Source organism: Bos javanicus, chromosome 2, assembly GCF_032452875.1.
Source record: "Bos javanicus breed banteng chromosome 2, ARS-OSU_banteng_1.0, whole genome shotgun sequence".
NCBI lineage: Eukaryota > Metazoa > Chordata > Mammalia > Artiodactyla > Bovidae > Bos > Bos javanicus.
This window is the reverse complement of record NC_083869.1, coordinates 44,571,097-44,592,992: the sequence shown is the minus strand read 5'-3', so window position 1 is coordinate 44,592,992 and position 21,896 is coordinate 44,571,097. Positions and strand designations below refer to the sequence as shown.

Genomic DNA, 21,896 nt, shown 5'->3' with positions numbered 1-21,896 from the left:
ATTCTCATGGAGGAACAGTGTTTTTGTTATTCCATGGCCAATGACATCGTCCTGGAATCCAAGTTAATTACCCAAAATACAAGCTTCTAGTCACAAAGATAACTGAGTGAGAAAGTATAGATGAGTCAGCAGAGGCAATATAGTACAGTGGGAAGGAATGAGATGGACTGGAGTTTCAACTCCACCACCGACTAAGAGTTTGACTTTAGACAAGTTGCTTAAGCAATCCACAAAACAGGGATAATCACAACACTTACATCCTAAGGTAATTATGAAAAATAAGTGACATAATGCATGTAACACTTTTAGCACAGATTTCTCAGTGCTTTTGGTTATTATTACTTTGGTATCTATTATTATTTGCATTCATCCACTTGTAGGAAAGGCCCAATGTATGTAAACTAAAGTAAGTCACTAATATGATCTTTCTACATAAAACACAGTGTATTACCATATTCCCAAATAGTGGGCCTTGAATTTTAGAGCAGTGGTCTGTTCTCCAAGAATCCCCTGAGGTACCAGGGAAGGATGATGGTTTTATTCTGCAAGGTACAAGCCACAAGCCAGGAGCTGGTTAAGGGTGCAAGCTTGGGCTAGTCTGTCTTCTTCTCATAGTTGTATAAGGGTGAATTGTAATGATAAATGTCATATGCATTTCTTGAGTTAAAATGCTATATAAAGCCAGGCCATGATTCTCACTGGGAGAACTTAAGTTTATGAGTCACTCTTTCCATCAGCACTGTGACAATTTTATATAAGTACCTCCAAGCCTGCAGCTATACTCTAACAAATTCCACATGAATGGCTCTTTCTCTGTTCTTGGTGGATCAGCTTTCACTGTAGATACTGTGTCTTAACAGTTATAAAAATTTAATAAACATTCAATTTTTCATTTCCCTCAAAGCTAGATTTTAGAAAAATCCTACGCAAATACATCAGGCTTTATTTCCAAAAGGCCAGGAAAGTTCTTTTCAAAGATTTAGTTCAGTGAAAATGTCCCTTCAGACTGACCACATACTTGCAGTAAAATCGACAACTCACATCACTGACAATGTCCCTGGAGGCCTTGGCTGCCACAATTGGGATGGCATCACTTCGCAAGTCGTAGCCTTTCTTCTTTGCTTCTTCATGGGCGAGTTTGTACAGATTCTAAATTTGAGCCAAAAAAAAAAAAAAAAATCAGTTAGATGTTGACATTCACACCCAAATATTAACAGAGAACTAAAACAATTCACTAAGTTCTACACAGGTAGGTGCCTGTGATCATCTCACTGTTGAGAGTCCTATGCTTTGTGACTTTTTTGGCAAAGTTGAGTCTTAAAAATGATACGGAACATGGTACCTTTGTTTTTCATTTTTAAAGTTATGTTACATTAACTGTATATAGGTATTATTCATTGTTTTAAAATTTTGAGTTTTAACAAGGAATCAGTTTTGGAAAGCTGAAACAAATGGGTCTAGGTGGCAAGAGTGGACAGGAGGAAAACTAATCCAATCTACATTATTTTGCACTAACTCTGTGCTGTGGCAGTGCTTGGTACTTGAGAGCCAAACATGAATATGACCTTTCTCACTTCCAAGATTGCTGGAGAACTGATGGAAAGACTGACGTGGAACAAGCTGCCAAGAAGTCCAACTACAAATGGTGCTTTAACCATATGATTAGAACAAACTCCAGGAAGGAGAAATTGATTCCGAATTGAAAGATCAGGAAGTTTTCAGTGATAAATATGGTTTCCATAGACTGAGATGGCGGTCAAGGGCACAGGGACTTGTATGAATCAAAGTACGGGGGAGGAAAAGTGCAGGGATGTCAAAGGAAGTGGGGGAAGTGCCAGGCAGAGGAAATAGCAACAGGACTGAAAAAAGTCAGGAGTTGGGCTGTGAAGGCCTGGCGATACGTTTGTGCTTAACTCTATATGAAATGGGAAAACAACAACAATGTTTGAGGGAGAATGACATCATCAAATTTGCATTTCATCTTCCTGTCCTAAACGAGAAAGAAACACAACAGAATTGAACCAAGCTAATAGAGAAAAGTTGGAGAAAGCAGACCAGGCAGGTGAGGCACTCAGTTCAGGGGATTCTTCCTGGGCCTCTTTGAACCAACTGTAACATACAGCAGCTCTGAGCTTTTGCAATAAAGACAGAGCTGACAATTCGAGAAATGCTGAGTGGCTAGGGGCCCTTTGCCTCTTAAAACACTTGTTCATACAGCATGTACTTTCCTGTAGCATTATGGGACCTATACTGTAAGTTTAGCTGAAAATTCACTTCTTTTTGAAAGTGGCACTTGACGTTTTTAGTTTGGGATAACAATTTAGAGTTAGTTATATAAGCATTAAAAAATATAGTTTCTATCCCCCCAAAATAAAATGACTTAAGTTGGTGACTAATTAAATTCTCTCAGTTATATTCTGCAGAAGAGGAATACATGTTAAAATAGGCTGTCAAAGAAAGAATATTTTCCTGGAAAGTAGCACAAAGCTGGGAGAAATAAGTAATACATCAGTAGACAGAATCTTGGATTCACAAAAACCTCCACAGGCTTAAATCAATAGGTTCATTCTAAGAAGAAAAAATTGCCGAGATATAAATATAAGTCTTTGAACTGAAATGCAAGTTGCCAAATGAATAAATACAAGATGGAGGAAATCTAGTTTAAGCCCATGTAAGTTGTGTTAGGGTTTTGGTTGACCCCAAGTCCCATATGCACCAGCAGTGACATAGTTGCCAAGGACTCCTAAGGCACAGGGTGAAGAAATGGAGGGTGCATCTCCAGAAGAGGAAATGCAAAGTCAATGGTAATCTACATTAGTCATTCCTCACCTGCAGGACTGTGTTCGGTTCTAAGAGTCACATTCTGCAGGGATGTCAGGTGAGGAATGTCCAGGAACTTATAACAACTCTGAGAAGAGTACTATTATAATGTTAAACCCACTTTTCAGGTGGAAAACTGAGAGACAGTGGGGATGTTTAGATTAGAAAGAGAACATGGGGTGAGTTGGTGGGGAGGCACACAGCAGCAACCCCATCTCTGTGGGGCAGGCACAGACTATGGTCTTAGAGAATTATGTGGGTCTGCAGAGAGAAACCATTGACCCAATACGTGAGAAACACTTTGCAAAGGAACTGCGGGAACAAATGGGTTGATTTATGAGGTAAGCATCCTGTCACTGAGAACACTTAAGCTAAGGCAGGATGATGGCTTTTTGGGTGAGGACTCCTGCCTAGAGCAGAGGCTGACCTCTCAGCCTAAACATCTATGGTTCTAATTAAGAGAGTAGCATTGACACATATACCCCCCCCTTTTTTTTTTACCACGTGTAAAAATACATAGCCAGTGGGAAGCTGCTGTATAACACAGGGAGCTCAGCTCTGCTCTGCAATGACCTAGACAGGTCGGGGGGTGGTGGTGGTGGGAGGGAGGTTCAAGAGAGAAGGGATATACGTATACATATAGCTGATTCACTTTGTTATACAGCAGAAACTAACACAACATTGTAAAGCAATTATACTTCAATTAAACAAAAGTCTGTGGTTCTGATATGGGCAGCTCTATGCTCACAGAAAACAAACAGGAAATGGGCTTGCTAATGTGTTTCTTGATAGGTCCCCTCTGTCTCTCAGTTATTTGATTGTACTGTGATTTTAATCCTTGACTTAAACCTTATAAAAATTGTAAATTTTGACCCTAAACTATAATTTAGGAAAAATAAAGCATGTGTGGAAAATAAATTTAGCACAGCTATGTAACATATGTGCTATGTGCTAAGTCGCTTCAGTCGTGTCTGATTCTTTGCGACTTCATGGACTGTAGTCCACCAGGCTCCTCTGTCCATGAGACTCTCCAGGCAAGAATACTGGAGTGGGTTGCCATGCCCTCCTCCAGGGAATCTTCCTGACCCAGGGATCGAACCTGCATCTCTCATGTCTCCTGATAAGGAAGAGATAAATGTATTTTGGTATATTGCCAATTTCCTAACTTAAATTAATAAAAGAAGAAAGTCTAGTTAATCTTCTGGTTACTGCTTCAATTATCAGTTCTTAAAATTTACACTGCCTAAATGGTAATTTGTGCTACTTCAAGATTGATGCTTAGGATGGAAATTGAGAAATGCACGAGTATTTGGTACTCACATGGAGCAAAAAATGGCATTCTTTACAAATTGGTTATTTATATTACATCACCATGAACAGATTAATTGAAATATGAAACGCCATGCAAATGTCATAGAATTAGCATCTGTTCCCACCTCACTGTAGTTGACTTTGTTTGTTCTTGCCAACGTAATTTCTGGTGTGTCTGGCATGATGTGGACCTGGGTCTTGTCTTTGTCCCAGGCTTCTGTGTACAGACGCTAGCAAGGAAAATAAAAAATGTCATCAGGAAAATAATTCAGTGTATATTTAATAGAAATTTCAGGGCCACAAGAACTCTAGAAACAAAGATAACAAGAAGTTATGCATTTTATATACATTATGTATTTTATACATATCTTCAAGTCATCAGTTCATAGAACAGATATGTATGAGTGTCTTTTGATACTCAGAATTATATGTTAACAAAAGGAAATTTAGAATATCTTATGCAGAGGTTTTCCACAAAAATGTGCCATTTTATCAAAATCATGAAATAACTACTGAAGTAAATGTTAAAATATGAATGGAATAGATACTATATATGGATAGATATATATATAGAGAGAAAGACAGACATATCTTTTGTTGCTCAAGTTTCTATTTCTTTCTTTTCTTGATCATGCTTCTTTTCCTTTGGTTCAGTTTTAGGAGTAATGACTCTGAATTTTGAAGCCTCACCTTGTTCATATTGATGGCGTTGTTCTTGGCCAACACTTGCTCCAGAGAATCAGTCACGCTAGTAAATTTGAATTTGTCTGGAGGCTGGCGATAGAGTTTATCACTCAAAATTTCACTCGCCCTCTTGGATTTTTCCACATCTAAAGAGCCAATGGGAACCCAGCCGATGCCTCTTAGCCATTGGAGATCTGACTTGTACACATTCTGTTAATATAAACAGCCAGTAAGTATTTATCTCTGGTTTGGGAAAACATTTTCACCAACAGGACACGAAATAAAGAACACTTTTGAAAATGCAGTTTGTTGGACAGACAGGGTATCAGACAATATTCCTTTGTGATCTGGAAGGTTTGACATTGAACACTCACAGGAAAAGAAGAAATGTTTTCCCCCACTTGCAGGGGCTGGAGTGGTTGGTGCCACTTATCCAACGGATGTTAATTCACTGATTGCCCACCTTTGCATGTCATTATGATCCTCAGTACTCACGTCACTCTGGAGGTCGTAGGCCCGCCGAGCATGGATGACATCGCTCTGGTCGGGCAGGCACGTCCACTGGTGCAGGTAGTTCTTGTAGTCTATGTCACTGACCAAGGTCTGGCACTTCTTGGCCAGCACCACCCCCAGCATGTCCACTGGGCTGCTGAACTTGGTCTTCCACTTCTCAAAGTCCTTCTTGTACTCCCGGTCACTCTGGATCTTGGCCACGTGCATGGACCACATCATCTTGGGGTCATCTTTGATGTCCCGGGCTCCAATGTGGTGGCCGAGCTGCCTACGATAGCCTTCTTTGTACTTGAACTAGAAGAAGAAAATTACTGATAGTCACCTAGTATAACTTTTAGTACAAGATACAAAGATTAATAGGCTCAGATTTTCCTATTCGTTAAAAATGCTTTCCGCCTGAATATTTCTTGCCTGGAAAACTCCATGGACAGATGAGCCTGGCAGGCTACAGTCCATGGGGTCACAAGAGTCCAACATGACTTAGTCACTAAACCACCACTCCTGAATATATAAATAATATGTGCATCTGCATCTTATAAACCATTGAGAAAATAAAGCTTGTATATATGTATACAAAAAAGAAAACAGAAATTATGACATTCTGCCATTTGGTGATAACTGCTGATGAAAATGACTTTTTGTGGGGAGGTGTGTACATGTAAGAGAGTATATTAATAAAATTAGAATGGGGTCATACTGTAGATGGGTTTGTGTCTGCTCATTTCAGTTATTATTTAAGCATTTTCCTATGTCATTATATGTTCCCTTGTGTGTGTCTGACCCTTTGTGACCCCATGTACTGTAGACTACCAGGCTCCTCAGTCCATGAGATTTTCCAGGAAAGAATACTGGAGTAGTCAGCCATTTCCTCCTTCAGGGCATCTTCCTGTCCCAGCAATCGAACCCATATCTCCTGTGTCTCCTGCATTGTAGGCAGATTCTTTACTGCTTGAGCCATCAGGCAAGCCCATATATTCCCTACAAACATGATTTTTAATGGCAGCAGGTATTCCATTATATTGTATTATAATACTTTTAATCCTTCTCTGACAGTTGAACATTTTTTTAAAAAGTATGACAGCTACTTCCCATATTTTGGATATAAAGGGAAAATATGCTTTTGACTTCACAGACAATAGAAATAGAAAGATAAACATTTGTAGAAATGTAAGCAAATCCATCTTTAAAGTAAATAAATATCCACAGCCAATTACAGGATGCAGGGATAAACATACAATTCACGGGAATGGTTGGACTATAAACAGATTAATGTGTTCCATTCCTTCAGGTTTACTGGTTCACGGGAAATGGCTGGGTTTGGAAGGGATCCTATGATGAGTTCAACTGCATATATGTCACATTGTTTGTTGCTGATGCGTAGTTGCTAAGTCATGTCTGACTCTTTGCAACCCCATGGACTGCAGCCCGCCAGGCTCCTCTGTCCATGGGATTTCCCAGGCATGAATACTGGAGTGGGTTGCCATGTCTTCTTTGGGGGACTCTTCCTGACCCAGGGATCAAACCTGAGTTTCCTGCATCTCCTGCCTTGGCAGGCAAATTCTTTACCACTGAGCCACCAGAGAAGCTCCATACATCATGTCACAAAGTCAAAAGGCTGTCTGAGCTATAGTAAAGCAGCCAATCCTTTTGTTCAGCAGGGAATGGACATTATTTTGAAATGCATGTTGCTATGGATTCAACCACAGCTAGAAGTTAGCCTTTATGTTGAGAGCTTCATTACCATTATTTTAAACTATTTACTTACAAGACACCATTAGCTAAAACCTTAACCTCACAGCTCACTTGCTTTGCTACATATCCTCGAGAGAAACCAAAGCTGAGCAAAGAACTCTGCAGGTGCACTTACTTCACTTGCAATGTCTCTGGAGGCCTTGGCTGCCCTGATAGGAATGGCATCTATCCGCATATCATAGCCTTTTCTCTTGGCTTCATCTAGGCCAAGTTTATAGAGTTTCTGAAAAAAGACATAAATCTTTGTAAGTCTGATCTATAAAGTACAGTGTAAGAAAAAATATTATCATGCAGCACGAACACATTGCTTACCTCACTGTAATTTATTTGGTTTTGTTTAGCTAGTAACACTTCAGGAGTGTCTGGCATAATGTGGACAGTGGTTTTATCTTTATCCCAAGCTTCTGTATAGAGGCGCTGAAATAAACAAAAACAGGTGTGAGTAGCTCAGGTCAGTAACGAATCTAGTTCTTAATGAGAGTAAAGAGTCTGCTCTGTGAGTCAGTACTTGTGACACCTTTGGGTCTAGATGTCACATCAATAAGAAGCGCAATACTTACTTTAAAACCACTTTGAAAGTGAAAGTGTTAGTTGCTCAGTCATGTTCAACTCTTTGTGAGTCCATGGACTGTGGCCTGCCAGGCTCCTCTGTCCATGAAATTCTCCAGGCAAGAATACTGGAGTGGGTTGCCATTCCCTTCTCCAGGGGATCTTCCCAACTCAGGGACTGAACCAGGGACTCATGCATTGCAGGCAGATTCTCTACCATCTGAGCTACCAGGGAAGCCCACTTAAAAACCACTTTAAGGCCAAGCAAAAGAACCGAATGTAATTTTTCTTTTATAGAAACAGATTTCAGTGTTTACACACACATACAAAAATTAACAGCCACCTCAAGTTAAGGAAAGGACTTACATGGTTCATGGTAATAGCATTGTTTTTTGCCAAAACCATCGGGATGGAGTCCATAAGGCTGGAAAACTTGAATTGATCTGGGTGCTGACGGTAAACGTGGTCACTCAAAATCTGGGAAGCTCTCTTGTTCTTCTCATCCTCAAGAGAACCACTAGGTAACCAGCCAATGCCTCTGAGCCACTGAAGGTCGGACTTGTACAAATTCTGAAATTTTAAGTGATAGACCATTAAACAGAAGTATAATGATAGTCCCCTAAAGATATAAAATTTTGTTTTATATTATATTATAAAATACTACATTATACATTTCAATGCTTGAATTCTATGGGAAATTTTAAAATTTTGGTATTTCTTGGGAATCCACAAAATATTCACATTAGAAACAGATTTTTGAAAGACATTTTAAACAGAAGAACACAGAACATCAAAATTCTACTAGATCAGTAATCTGGAGGTTTCTACCAAAGCAATGGGTGCTTCGCTGGTGTTTTCTTTTGTGAAATTAATGATGCTCCCAGTATTTGTGTGACTGGATGGAGTGTGAACGTTAGTCCAGGAAGTAGAATTCAGATGTGTAAAGTCAACTCCCTTCGTTTGGAGGGAACTTTGACACTTAGGAAAGCAGACATGGTTTCTTTTGGCCAAAAGAAAAACTTAGACTCACATCACTCTGGAGGTCGTAGGCCTGCCGAGCATGGATGACATCGCTCTGGTCGGGCAGGCACGTCCACTGGTGCAGGTAGTTCTTGTAGTCTATGTCACTGACCAAGGTCTGGCACTTCTTGGCCAGCACCACCCCCAGCATGTCCACTGGGCTGCTGAACTTGGTCTTCCACTTCTCAAAGTCCTTCTTGTACTCCCGGTCACTCTGGATTTTGGCCACGTGCATGGACCACATCATCTTGGGGTCATCCTTAATGTTTCTGGCTCCAATGTGGTGGCCAAGCTGCATGCGAAAACCTTCCTTGTACTTGTACTAAAGGAGGGGAAAAAAAAAACACATATCTTCGTCTTTTGAAGATTAACTTATGTTACTACCTTTGTGGTGAATTACAAAGCACAGTAACTCCAAATATTTTCATAAGGCTAGATAGCCACAGATTTAAGTGCTTTTTTTTTTTTTTGATAGGAAAAATTAAAGGCTAAATCCGGCTACAGATTCCATACATAATAAATACACCCTTGAGTTTATCCTCGTCCCATGCTGCGTCCCTGGGATCATTTCACTATTTTTAATTTGTCACTTGGAAGAGTCTATTCAATTTAAAATTAAACTGAGACTTTTTTGAAGTGAAAATTGCAATCTAATCAGTACAAACAAGGGATAAAGTCTTACTTCACTGGCAATTTCCCGGGATGCTTTAGCTGCTTTGATTGGTATGGCATCAACAGGAAGATCGTAACCTTTTTTCCTCAACTCCTCATAACCCATTCGGTAGAATTTCTGTTAAGAAATGAAAATCACTTTGAAAAAAACTGTTTCCCATTAACATCTGCAGCATAATGAATCCAATGTGCTAAATATTTTAAGAGTTCCTGAGAATAGCTTCTGAGCTCTAGAATACTCAAATGTACTAGAAATTGTGCCCATTGATTGCTAATAATCTTGTTTTAAACTCTAAAGCTCTTCAATTACTTAGACCAACAAAGTTAAATGTCAGCTGTTCCCAAATATTTATGAGAATGAGACAGAATAAATTGGTAGATAAATGAAATATCATCAAGGTGCTGTTTTCCAATTAACTTTGACTCTTTCACTAGAAGTTTTTGTTAGAAATGAGCAATGTCTTTGCCATCTCACACTAGAGTCTATTTCACCATATAGGGCTGTCCAAAAGTAGGATCCACATTTTTAGGCAAGAAACAAAGCACTTCATAATTTTTACAATGTAAGATTTTTTTTTTTTTAGGAAAGTTTAAATATCAAATTTTAAAAGTTTAAGTGAAATAATTTCTTTCTTCAGATTTGTTACATAATTAAATGAGAATATAATTTAATGCACTTCATTTAGAAACCAGATTGTTTAAAGTACCTATTGACCTTGGACTTGTTTTTATGTTTTAGTCCTTTGTGGTATTACTTCAGTATCTTATTTAAGCTAAGGTCTTCATATTAGAATTTATTGTTAAAATATTAATTTTTACATCTATAAATTTCAGGAGGTTATACTATGAGTATAAAAATAAAAATAAAATTACCCTGCATGAGTTTTTTATGCTCATCTAAATTTTATTGAATTGCATGTGTGTCAGGCACTATAGTGGCTAAGCACTGTAGATCCAATATGATTTGTCTCTGCCCCACACGAAGCTTCTGTCCATACAGGGAAGAGCTATACAGACCATTACAATATGACAACGTGTGTAATAATGAACCACAAGGAACAGAGAGCACATCCCTCCAACTCCATCCAACAGAGAAAATGCCAGTTATTGGGATGTTGAAGCTAAAAGCCATTAAATGAGGATGCTAAGTCATATGAAGTTTGTTAGTTAAAATGATTCAAGTATTCAAAATAGCTTCCAAATAAATTCATTGCCTCAGAAGCAATCAAAAGGAGCTATCTGAAAATACGTGTTTCATTGGAAACTTACGTCACTTGTGTTGATTAAGTTTGCTTTAGCCAGAATAATGTCAGGTGTATCTGGCATGATGTGAATTTGAGTCTTGTCCTTATCCCAAGCTTCTCTGTAAAGTATCTAAAATGAGATAAAAGGGTTTTTCAGTGGTGCTCTTAGATTAGTGACATAGTTAATTTCAAATAGTGTTACTAATTCATCTAAATTAAGCATTATAGTAGCATAAGCAGAAAGTAGGTATAGCATTTCATGACTTATGAGACACAGTTGCCTTTCAAAATATAATTATGGATTGCCTTTTCAAAGTTGCAACTAACCCTGCCTGTAAGAAATCAGCCCAAGTAGTTAAAACCTTTACCAGCATCATCAAACAGAGCAGCAGTTCTCCACCTTTTGGGATTAAAACAATCTCCCCCAGGATTTAATTAGGAGACAGCCTTTATCTTCTGGTTTCCCAGGGGCTCAGTGGTAAAGAATCCACCTGCCAATGCAGGAGATGCAGGTTCAATCCCTGAGTTGGGAAGATCCCCTGGAGGAGGCAATGGCAACCCGCTCCAGTACTCTTGCCTGGAGAATCCCAAGGACAAGGGAGCCTGGTGGGCTGCAGTCCATGGGGTTGCAAAGGAGTCAGACACAGTTGAGCGTGCACACATCTTATCTTCTGGAAAAATGACATATTCGGGGTATGTCTAGATATTAGGGAGTCTCATTTCCTATGTGGTTTATCATACAGTTATACCTCATAACTATTTGAGGGGATTAGGATTCCCCCAAATGATTTTGTATGAGATTCATCAAAGTCTCTTGTATGTCCCAGGGTCATTCTCTTTCTTCAACAGAAAACAAAGAGACCCAAACAAAAATCTCATTGGTTTATTAAAACTACAGGGTAAAAGTCTGATGAAAAATAGTGTGCTTACATTGTCAGAGAGTCTTCCCACAAGTTACTTATCAATTACAAAGGTTAAAATAGTAACTAGACAGTGGAGAAACCTCATGACACCATTTCACCCAAGCAATCAAAGCTAAAATGATCAGTAATAGGATAGATTGATATCATGTGCCTCCTGCCATGCTGTGTAGAGGAGGATGCAACATATGCTATCCTGCCAAAACTACAGAATCTGAGTCTAATCATGAGGAAACAGTACATAAACCCAAATTTACATAGGTTCTGTACAACAACTGGCCTGCGCGCTTCATGAATATCAAGGACTCTTAAGGCAAAGAAGTGAGGAATTAGTTCAGATTAAAATAGACTAAAGACATGACAAATAAATTCAATGTGTGGCCTTGGGTTGGATCCTGGATCAAAAAAAATTTTTCTCTTTCTATAAAGGATGCTTGTGGTAAAATTGAGTAAATTCTGTACACTAGTGTTATTTTAACACTACTTTTCTGATTTTGATCATTGCACTGTGGTTATGTAAGAGAATGTTCTTATTTTCAGGAAATGCACTGGAGTATTTAGGGGTAGAGCAGTATCAGGAAACCACACACACACACACACACACAAAACATACACATGTAGGAAAGAAAGAGATGGGGCAGGGGGAAAGAGAAAAAAGGCAAATGTGACAAAATGCTAATTGGTGAATATGGGTGAAGATATACATATATATATGTATATACATGCACATATAAATTATGTGTACTAAGTTCAACTTTTCTGCATGCTCAAATTATTTCAATATAAAAAACGTTAAAGTCTCATTGGTTCCTTGGACTTGTCAATTTCCCTTTGAGGTGTGCAGTGTGGGGTGTGAGGGGCTGGCCCCCTTCTCCTTCCTGACATGCTTACTATGGTCCTTGTAACCCAAAGACCTTCAGGACTACAACAAAACAAGGCTTCTGAATTTTCTTATACCTTTATCCTGGACTAACCTTTATGATTGAGAAAGATCAGAATTTCTCAGCCTCAGAACTATTGGTGTTTACCGGAGTTGTTGTTGTTGTGGGGGAGCTGTCCTGACTTCCATCCACTAGATTCCAGTAGCATGCCTCCCTCAAGTTATGACAAGTTACGGGTGTTGCCAAATGCCCGCTGTGGGTCGAAACTGTCCCTGGTTGAGAACCACTGAGCTGGACCATGTCAATGCCATGTGTCACTTTCACCTCACGGAAAACAGAAAATGCTAAGAATGTTTGTTTACACTGAGATAGATGAACTGGCCTATTCAAAAGGAGAGACAGCAGGCTCCAGGACCCCAGTGGCCCTTTCCTGAGGCCTAGAGATCAGTCTCCTGTAACAGGGGCACGCTGCACAGGAGGTCTATCCTGAGACTTTGCGTTGATAGGTTTCATGATGCAGGCTTTTTCTATTGGCCACCATATTAGTTCAGAACTTTATACACAGCCCTGTTTCATGGAGAAACAAGAAGCTTTTCTAAAGGGGGAAATAATTTGTAGGAATTTGTTGCTTTATTAGTCATCTGATGGATTCAAATTGCTACCATAAAAATGACATTGAAACATATAAAATATCATGTAAGAAACGAAAAAAAAAAAAAACAGGAACATGAACATTCCTAATAAAACTGACGGGTCAGCAGTTACTATAAATTCTGGATATCAAAACTGCAAGACATCTGTGAGGGGTGATTAGGCAGAGAGGAGCCACAGTTTATAAACTGCTTTTGTTGTGTTGTTGTTGTTTTTTAGTTGCTAAGTTGTATCCAACTCTTTTGTGACCCCATGGACTGTAGCCCGCCAGGCTCCTCTGTCCATGAATTCTCCGGGCAAGAATACTGGAGTGGGTTGCCATTTCCATCTCCAGGGTATCTTTCCAACACAGAGATGGAACCTGCGTCTCCCGCACTGGCAGACAATTCTTTATCACTGAGCCATCCTGGGAAACTATCAAAATGCTTACCATATGCTAATTAAGGGCTTACATATATTCTATAAAAACATATATGTAAAATATATAAAATGTTATATATATTTAGATCTTTCTAAGGCCCAAAGAGTTATTACTATAAATCTATTTAAATGTTCTTAGCTCCAAAATCTTAGTGCACATAATTCAATGCTCTGTAATTTTCAGGGTTATGCTTCTAACTGAGGAAGGTAGAGTAATCTTTCCCTTCTTTGCATAGAATTAATCTACACATCTTTCATTTATTTTATTCAATAAATACTTACTGAGCACCTATTATTATGCCAGGCACTGGAATCAGTGCTGGAGAAGGAAATAAGAAGGAAATGGAATATACATAAATACAAATATAAATAAATATATATAATCTATTGTGATTCAGCTAAGTGAAGTGTATTATAATCACTTGAAAGAAAATACATCCTTTATGACATTTCCCCTGTGCCTGTGTAAGGTACTCAGAATATCTCCCTCTAATACACTGTACATCTGAGTCTTTAATGCACACATCAGGGTCTTCAATGCACACGTTTCAAATAAAGAAATATGTTCTTGTTATGCTTTGGATAAATAAGCAAGCAAGCTCTGGGTGACAAAAATTGATACTAACTCATTTTTACAAGATCCACTATAGGGTAACTGATAATTCAAATGAAATAACCAAATAAAAAAATGATGCTGTGTCATGCGATGCTGTGTTATCCTACTAATTTATTTAGCAAATACTGTTGAGCACCTACTGGGTATCAGGCAGTAGAGTTTCTTTTATCTCCAAAGAGGTACTCACATCACTCCTGTTTTTGGCATTTGTCTTTGCCAGAACTATGTCCATGGCGTCAGGAATGCTGGTGAACTTGTTTCTATCTGGAGGCTGGCGATATTTCTTCTCACTGATGATTTCTGAAGCCCGTTTGTTCTTTTCTGCCTCCAAAGAACCCAAGGGACTCCATCCTATGCCTTTCAGCCACTCAAGGTCAGACTTATACAAATTCTGTGAAAATACAAAGCATGCCATCAAAATTCCATCCTCATCCGGACCCTTGACTCACAATTATATGCATTACAAAAAAAGGTATGTTTTAGACATTCAATAATAATTTGTCTATGTAGTTTCTGTCTCTTAATGATTAAATGATCACTCATATGAGATATGAAGTACTATACACATATACTATGAGATTTAGTAGAAACTGACCTCACTCTGTAGGTCATAAGCTTTTTTAGCATGGATCACATCATTCTGATCAGGCAGACATGTCCACCCATGCAGGTAGTTTTTGTAGTCCACATCACTGACCAAGGCCTGACATTTTTTGGCCAGTACCACTCCCAACATGTCCACGGGGCTGCTGAACTTGGTTTTCCACTTCTCAAAGTCCTTCTTGTATTCTCTTTCACTCTGCATTTTGGCTACATTCATGGACAACACAAGCTTTGGATCATCTTGCAGACTCCGGAATCCAATATGGTGGCCAATTTGCTTGCGGTAGCCTTGTTTGTATTTAAACTGAAATCAGGGGAAACAGTTCTCTTATTAACATAAACACAAGTTAAACTCTGTTTTCTTTGTTTGCATGTTTCCAAAACTGAAACGAGAATTTCATTTAACTTAGTAAGAAATGTGAAAATGGGTTGATTCATGCTCATATATGGCAGAAACCAATACAATATTGTAAAGCAATTATCCTCCAATTAAAAATAAACAAATTTAAATTTAAAAACAAGGAAAAAAAAAAGAAATGTGAAAGCTTAAGTAGAGGCTTCTAAAAAGACATAATGTAGCTGAGTATCAGGACAGGTTATGATGAAAAATTAAATTCAACTAGAGGCAGAAATATATGTTGGAATGTGCTGGACATTACGTATGCTGACTCTAGGGTAGCATTTGATAATGCTTATAGGAATAATGGGAAAAGTATGGCTAAGTTGCAAAAAATAATTGGGAAGATTCAGGACTTGATGAGCAGGCCTAATAGTGTAGATTAATTTATTAAACTGCAGGGTTTTTTAGTGGTTCACCATATAATTGTGTCATATAAACTTGTCTTGTTCAGATTCATTCGTCTGTGCTCATAAAAACTGCCAAATATGTTAGAATAGAACAAAATTCCACAAGATCTCAACATACTGCCAAGATAGGTCAAAATGCAGTGCATAAATGTAAGAAATAGTGAAACCCAATATTTAGATTCAATTGGGAAAAACTGCATTGTTGTTGGTAACAATGACAAGAGTAATAATAATAATTGGATAATAGCATTTACTTGATGCCAGATGCTGAACACACATTATACTTTACAAAAGTAGGTTCTACTCTCTCTTGATACCCAGCTTTGTGGTTATGTCTTATTAAAAATGCTCAGGAATTTATGTGGACCATCAGTTCAATTTGTGCAATATGACAAAATTGCTTTTTAAAAAGTAGATTTCTGTAAGAGATTCTGTAGGAGTACAAATAAAGGCAAATCAGAAATTCATTTGCTTGGCCTAACCTGAAACAGGAACACAACACCAAGTTTTAAGGTACTCTATTTTGAAAGGGGTTTTGAAAATACAGAACACATCACAAGTAGAATGATTTAAGGATGTACAAAGCTAAAACCAAAGGAGAATAAATAATAAATTTGAAATGTTTGAAGGGATATCAGGTGAAAAGGGAAATATGCTACTCTATGGAGTTCTAGAACACACATCTAAGGCTGACCAGTAACATGTTTAAGTTTGAAATAAGGAAATACATAATGGCAATTAGAAATGATCCAGCAAAGAAACAAACTGCCCTGAAAGACACAAAAATTCTTATATTTGTAAATATCCAGAGACCTATTGGAATAGAGAGAAGACCTATTAGAAAGGAGAGAATGATGTTGAGTGGGAGATTAAATAAACATCGTTATCTTCTAACTGTAAATTCTGTGATTCTAACTTATTTAGTATTGATAAAAATAGCTCTAATTTCTTTAGGTGGCATAGATACAAGAATCATTTGAAACTGAGAGGAGATAATAATCTCTACAATGGTGGGAAATTCATTTAAAGGTAATTCAATTTTAGGGTAAGATTTAAAAAAATCCTAACAGACTTACATGAAAATAAATGTTGTTTCTTAGGAAAGTATTGATGCAATGTCTTAATTTGCTAAACTATTTTTACCTCATAGGGAATTCTAACATTAAATGAAAATGAGTTTACTTTCTGAGGACCATTAAGACATTACTACTGCTTTAGGTTCACCATCACATCGATTCATTTTAATGAGACATTGACCTGCAAGGCAGAGAGTGGGTAATAACACATCATCTAATTAATTTCCCAACACTTCTGGAGTGCCACAGATTAACTGCGTTAGAGAGAAATTTCCCTTATATTCTTAGAATTTATTGTCAGATTGTTTTTAGACATGCTTTCTCTCCAAATCAAATCCTTGTTTTGCTTTGATTTAAAGATTTTGATTAAGACGCTGGGACAAAATTCTGGTAATTTATTCTCTATAGCTGAAATTCTTCAAATTTTTGGTGTTTAATTTTTGGGGTTAACAAAGTGATATGTTTGAGTTTGCAGAATCTCTAAATTGAATATTTATAAAAATTTAATTGACCAATAGGAACTGTATCCAGTTTTTCACCAAATTTACTACCCTTTCCAATCATAATTAGAAGTTGCCTTGGCAGTTCCCTGGCAGGCCAGTGGTTAGGACCTGGAGCTATCATTGCCGTGGCCGGGGCTCAATCCCTGGTGGGAGAACTAAGAGTCCACAAGCTGCATGCAGTCAGAAAAAAAAATAAAGTTGCCTTGAAGAGCAAATGTCTTTGTTTTATGATCTTTCAACCAGATATTCAGGGGAAAGTTAAGTCCTCTGTATCTTATATCTAAATTCCTGCCACTTCCTGTATTTTCTACACCCTGAGCCAATTTATTAGAATTATGTAAAAGCAAGGATGGCCTAAATAAAAAGAACTGACAGTGAGTTTTAAATATGTGCAAAGAAAAATCATCAGGTTGTTGAGGTTACGTATTGTCTGGCACTTTGAGTTTGTCTAAAATAGACAAATAGGAAAATTATTTGCAGGCAAGCGGGAAAACAAAGTTTTTGGTTCTTTTGTAATGTGTAGAAGCATCACAACTTAGTGTAATGTGTCTTATAGGTTCTCTGGCTCAGTCTCTACTCAGGAAGCCCCTTTTTTGATATTCAATCAGTGAGAAAGAAGAGTGGATTGGGATAAGTGAAGAGGGTAGGAGAAGATGAAGGAGATTGCATTACATTTTGAAAGGTGAGGACTATCTGTAAAAATCATTACCAGCTCATTAAAGTACTAGATTCAGACATCAATATATCCTCACATAAGTCAAAAAATACTTACATCACTAACGATGTCTCTGGAAGCTTTGGCTGCCTGCACAGAAATTGCATCAACTGGGAGATCATAGCCTTTTTTCAAAGCTTCTTCCCATCCAAGTTTATAGAGTTTCTGAAAATTAAAGAAAATATTTACCATTATTCAGTGTATATTAAAACCACAAAGGATTATTGAACAGAAGTTTACCTAAAGAGTGGACATCAGATTCTAACATCATCTATCTTATCTCTAAAGATATGGATAAAAAAGAATATAAGCTGTTTAACAGAGCAATGACTTAGCATCAAGTGATCTGGCTTCGACTTTTTTTTTTTTTTTTTTTTGCCTCTGAGACTTGCTCCCCACTACCTTGGTATTAATAGTATAGTTGAGTACAGCTTTTTTCATTCAGACACAATGTGTTCATATCAGGTATGTTAGGGAGATTTCCTCTACCATTAAGTACAGTCTAGGCCTACTAATTTGAATATAGGTATTAAAGTAATTGATTTTAAAAAGGTCAGGTAACAAAATTTTAATTATCTAAATGATAAAAGTAATAGAAAACAAAATGCCTTTTGTAAGGTGCAAAGAATAAGTTCATCTTTTTGACTCAAATTCATTGAATTGATGCATGTATGTTTAAACTGGACAGTAATAAACACAACTGAAGGCCATCCAGTGCTTACTGTGTGCCAGGAGCTGTGATGAGAGCTGTGCATGGAATTCCCCATTTGGTGCTCATAGCAATTCAATGTCATAGGCACTTTAAAGGTACCAGTTTTGGGAATGAACAAACTAAGGCTTAAACCCAGTATTACACAACTCATAAATGGGAAAGTCAAAGCTCATACCAGGTCTATTTGGTGCATTTTTCTTTCAATAACTTGAGATTTATTGATTTTCTACACTGTGCCAAACACAATTAGTACTGAGATAAACAAAAGAGGCACAGTAGCTACCTCCATGGAATGAATATATAATCACAGCCGTTCACTTGCTTCTAACCACCATGAACTGCAACATCCCTCTATTAACCACTTTGACGCATTCATTTCCATAGCTTCAGAATTTACATCAATTATATACCATGACATCATTTAATATGTTTAATTACATATTTTACCTGACTGTACATGGTTTGATTTTGTTTGGCTTGTAAAATATCTGGCGTATCTGGCATCACGTGAATCTTCGTTTTATCTTTGTTCCAATCAATGGTGTATAAGTACTAGAAAGTTAAAAAAAATACATTTAAAATTGGAATAACTTTTTAGGTCAAACAAGAAATTAAAAAAAATAACAAAGACATTTGAATGCACTCAATTTGAATTAGGTCAAATTAATGTAGTAACTAAAGTAATATATAATTCAGGAAAGACACCAAAAATAAAATCAGACTTAAAAAATAATTTAAAAGAAAGAATTATTTCTAACTCAATTAGAAGGGCAAGGGAAATAAAAATAAGAGGTAAGGAGCATAAAAAAATGGTGTAGGGGAGTGTGCTGGTACTGTTTGCCACTGCATAGAAGTGATGAGTCCAAATTAAAATTTCCCAAACAAGAACCAGGGGCTGTTAGCCCCGCCTGGCTGGGAGCTGCGGGGAAGCTTGGCTGTTCAGTTTACCTTGTTCATGGTATGGGCATTCTGCTTAGCAAGCACCATGTCCATGGAGTCATTCAGCTTTGTAAACTGGAAGTTGCTAGGATGCTGGCGGTATTTCTGCTCACTGGCATATTCAGTTGCTTTCTTGGCCTTTTCCACTTCTAGGGAACCAGCTGGACTCCAGCCAAGCCCTTTGTACCATTCATTGTAGTCCTGCTTATATTCATTCTATAAACAGAGGAAGCACATTTACTTTATCAATTCAGACACAAGAACGTGGCATAGGAGCCTGTAATCTCCCTTCTCATGCTAGGAACACAATCATCACCCAGAAAGAAGATCACTTACATCACTCTGTATGCGATTCATATTCTTGGACAGCTGGATGTTCATGGCATCGGGGAGGAGAATATACTTGTGAATCAGGTGCTTGTAGTTGGTATTGGTGATATTGGCTTGGGCATCCTTGGCGGCCGTGACACTGAGCATGTCGGCAGGGGTGTGGTAGCTGGTCTTGGTCTTCTCATAGTTTTTCTTGTACTCCCGGTCAGATTGCATTTTGGCCACTTGCATGGAATGAACTAATTTGGGATCATCCTCAAGACTGCGGAAACCAACCATCTTCCCCCTCTCCTTTTCATAACTGTGTTTGTATTTATACTGTGAAGAAAATGTTAATATTTATTCAGAGCAATTCCCTTGACCAGATATCATTCTAGTGTCAATGTTCTGCTATTTCATAAAAAATGATACTTGTATAGAATTCTGTAGTTCAGAGAATACGTTTTTCACATTTATTTATGTAACCTGATACAACTATATATTGTGAGGTAGACGGCAAGTTATTCTTACTGCCCCCATTTTATAGATGAGTAAACTGAGACCCAGAGGGATGAATGACTTGCTAAGGTCCCTAAGGATTAGAACCTTGATCTTTTGATGATACACCACACTGATTTCTGCTTTTATGCTGTTGTTAAAAGGGACCTGTAGTAGGTAATAAGAGTACAGCAAACAATAAAAGAAAAAAAGCAGATTGCTCCAAGCAGTTTAATGTTGCCCCAAGAAATCATCCAGCCAGTCTTACACTGATAATAGGCCTAGTTATGAGACACACAGTATACTTTCAGGGTAGCTTTATATTTGTGGAGTTCTTTTCCAGATTCTCCATACTGGTGTAATGGGGAAGAAATTTTGCTATTTATCACCACCTTCCCTCTATAGTGGGGAGATCCTGACACATGGAAAGCTTCATATTCAGCCCATCTCTTGTGGGTTCAGGTGTGCAACTTAGGGGTTACAATTTGGGAGAGCCAAATGACTCCAGCACAATAGAGGGAGAAGAATATGGAGTTCTTGGGACAACGAAGGAGTAGGGTAGGGATGGAGAGGAAGAAAAGATGAAGAGCAGAGAAGGTGGAGCAAAGAGAAAGTATGCCTGGGGGATGGCTAAGGAAAGAGTGCTCTGAATGCACTCCTCCCACTTCCCCCAAATCATTAATGTTCACTGTGAGTGGATTTCTTATTGAAAGAAACAAATGAAAGAAGTGAGTCTCATTGAGATGACGTGTTATGGCAATGGTAGATAAGCACACCAGCTCTCTGGGGTTGGGGGGAAAGCCCCAATTTATAATGTTTGCCAATTTCTCTGGTGTAAACACTCCCATCACAGCTGTTATCAAGCGGTCAATAGTTTAACAATGGGCTTGCAAAATTCCTAATTATTTGATAATCAGCTATCATGAGAACAAAAGATCAGCACCCCCAGCACAGCCCTTTCTGAGACATCCTGTTAGGAAGACAGTCTAAGAGGCAGTAGGCAAGGATAACTCGAGTCTTCATTAAAGACTTAGTGAATGGCTTTGGATTTCTACAGGCCACGGTCTCGGTGAGGGAGACCAAAGTAAATTCACCCAGATCTCATGAGTCAGGGAGCTGACATCTAGGTGGTCATAATGTGACTGGCATTCTATTTTTTTGAAATATCCAAAAAAACACGAGAGCAAGGTTAAGACATGTTCATAGAACATAATGGGGCTACTGTTAGCAGGCATGCTTTTTTTTTTTCCTCATGTTTTACTCATTCAGTGTTTTTAGAATTCAGCCCTTATTATTTTGGTAGAAAAGAAACCCCCAGTCAGGTGACTGCTTTCCTTAGACGTACATCACTTGCAATATCTCTTGAGGCCTTGGCAGCTTTGATAGGAATTGCATCAGTTCTGAGATCATAGCCTTTCTTTTTAGCCTCTTCCAAAGAAAGTTTGTAGAGTTTCTGGAAAGAGAAGCAAAGGAAACAGTTTTCTTCTAAATAGGAAAATCTTAATTTATTTTCAAAGACTAAACTGGCACTGAAGTTAGAAATGTGAAAGTCCACTATATTTATTGATGCATTTTGTCAAATAAGAGTCAAGAGAAGAAAACAAATAAGCCGTGCTCTTACATCAAAATACGTTCACTGTTTTGCAATGGACATTTTAATGTATATAATTGTATGGATTCT

The 21,896-nt window shown here is 37.9% G+C and overlaps 1 protein-coding gene across 21 annotated transcripts in view; it reads right to left on the bottom strand.

Moving 5' to 3' along the window:
• The window catches only part of NEB (nebulin), a 219,953-nt gene that overhangs the window by 130,521 nt on the left and 67,536 nt on the right, over positions 1-21,896 (bottom strand). For 19 of the 21 annotated variants that reach the window (XM_061438168.1, XM_061438021.1, XM_061438025.1 and 16 more), the window contains exons 48-64: positions 21,561-21,668; positions 19,745-20,056; positions 19,418-19,624; positions 18,917-19,021; positions 17,815-17,922; positions 14,649-14,960; positions 14,241-14,444; positions 10,591-10,695; positions 9,332-9,439; positions 8,660-8,971; positions 7,996-8,199; positions 7,393-7,497; positions 7,196-7,303; positions 5,311-5,622; positions 4,822-5,025; positions 4,257-4,361; positions 1,042-1,149 (exon numbers count right to left, since the gene is read on the bottom strand). In XM_061438168.1, the coding sequence (XP_061294152.1) occupies positions 1,042-1,149; positions 4,257-4,361; positions 4,822-5,025; positions 5,311-5,622; positions 7,196-7,303; positions 7,393-7,497; positions 7,996-8,199; positions 8,660-8,971; positions 9,332-9,439; positions 10,591-10,695; positions 14,241-14,444; positions 14,649-14,960; positions 17,815-17,922; positions 18,917-19,021; positions 19,418-19,624; positions 19,745-20,056; positions 21,561-21,668 (3,027 nt within the window). The remainder of the gene's footprint in view (positions 1-1,041; positions 1,150-4,256; positions 4,362-4,821; positions 5,026-5,310; positions 5,623-7,195; positions 7,304-7,392; positions 7,498-7,995; positions 8,200-8,659; positions 8,972-9,331; positions 9,440-10,590; positions 10,696-14,240; positions 14,445-14,648; positions 14,961-17,814; positions 17,923-18,916; positions 19,022-19,417; positions 19,625-19,744; positions 20,057-21,560; positions 21,669-21,896) is intronic. The other 2 variants (XM_061438158.1, XM_061438128.1) reach the window with 2 other exon arrangements.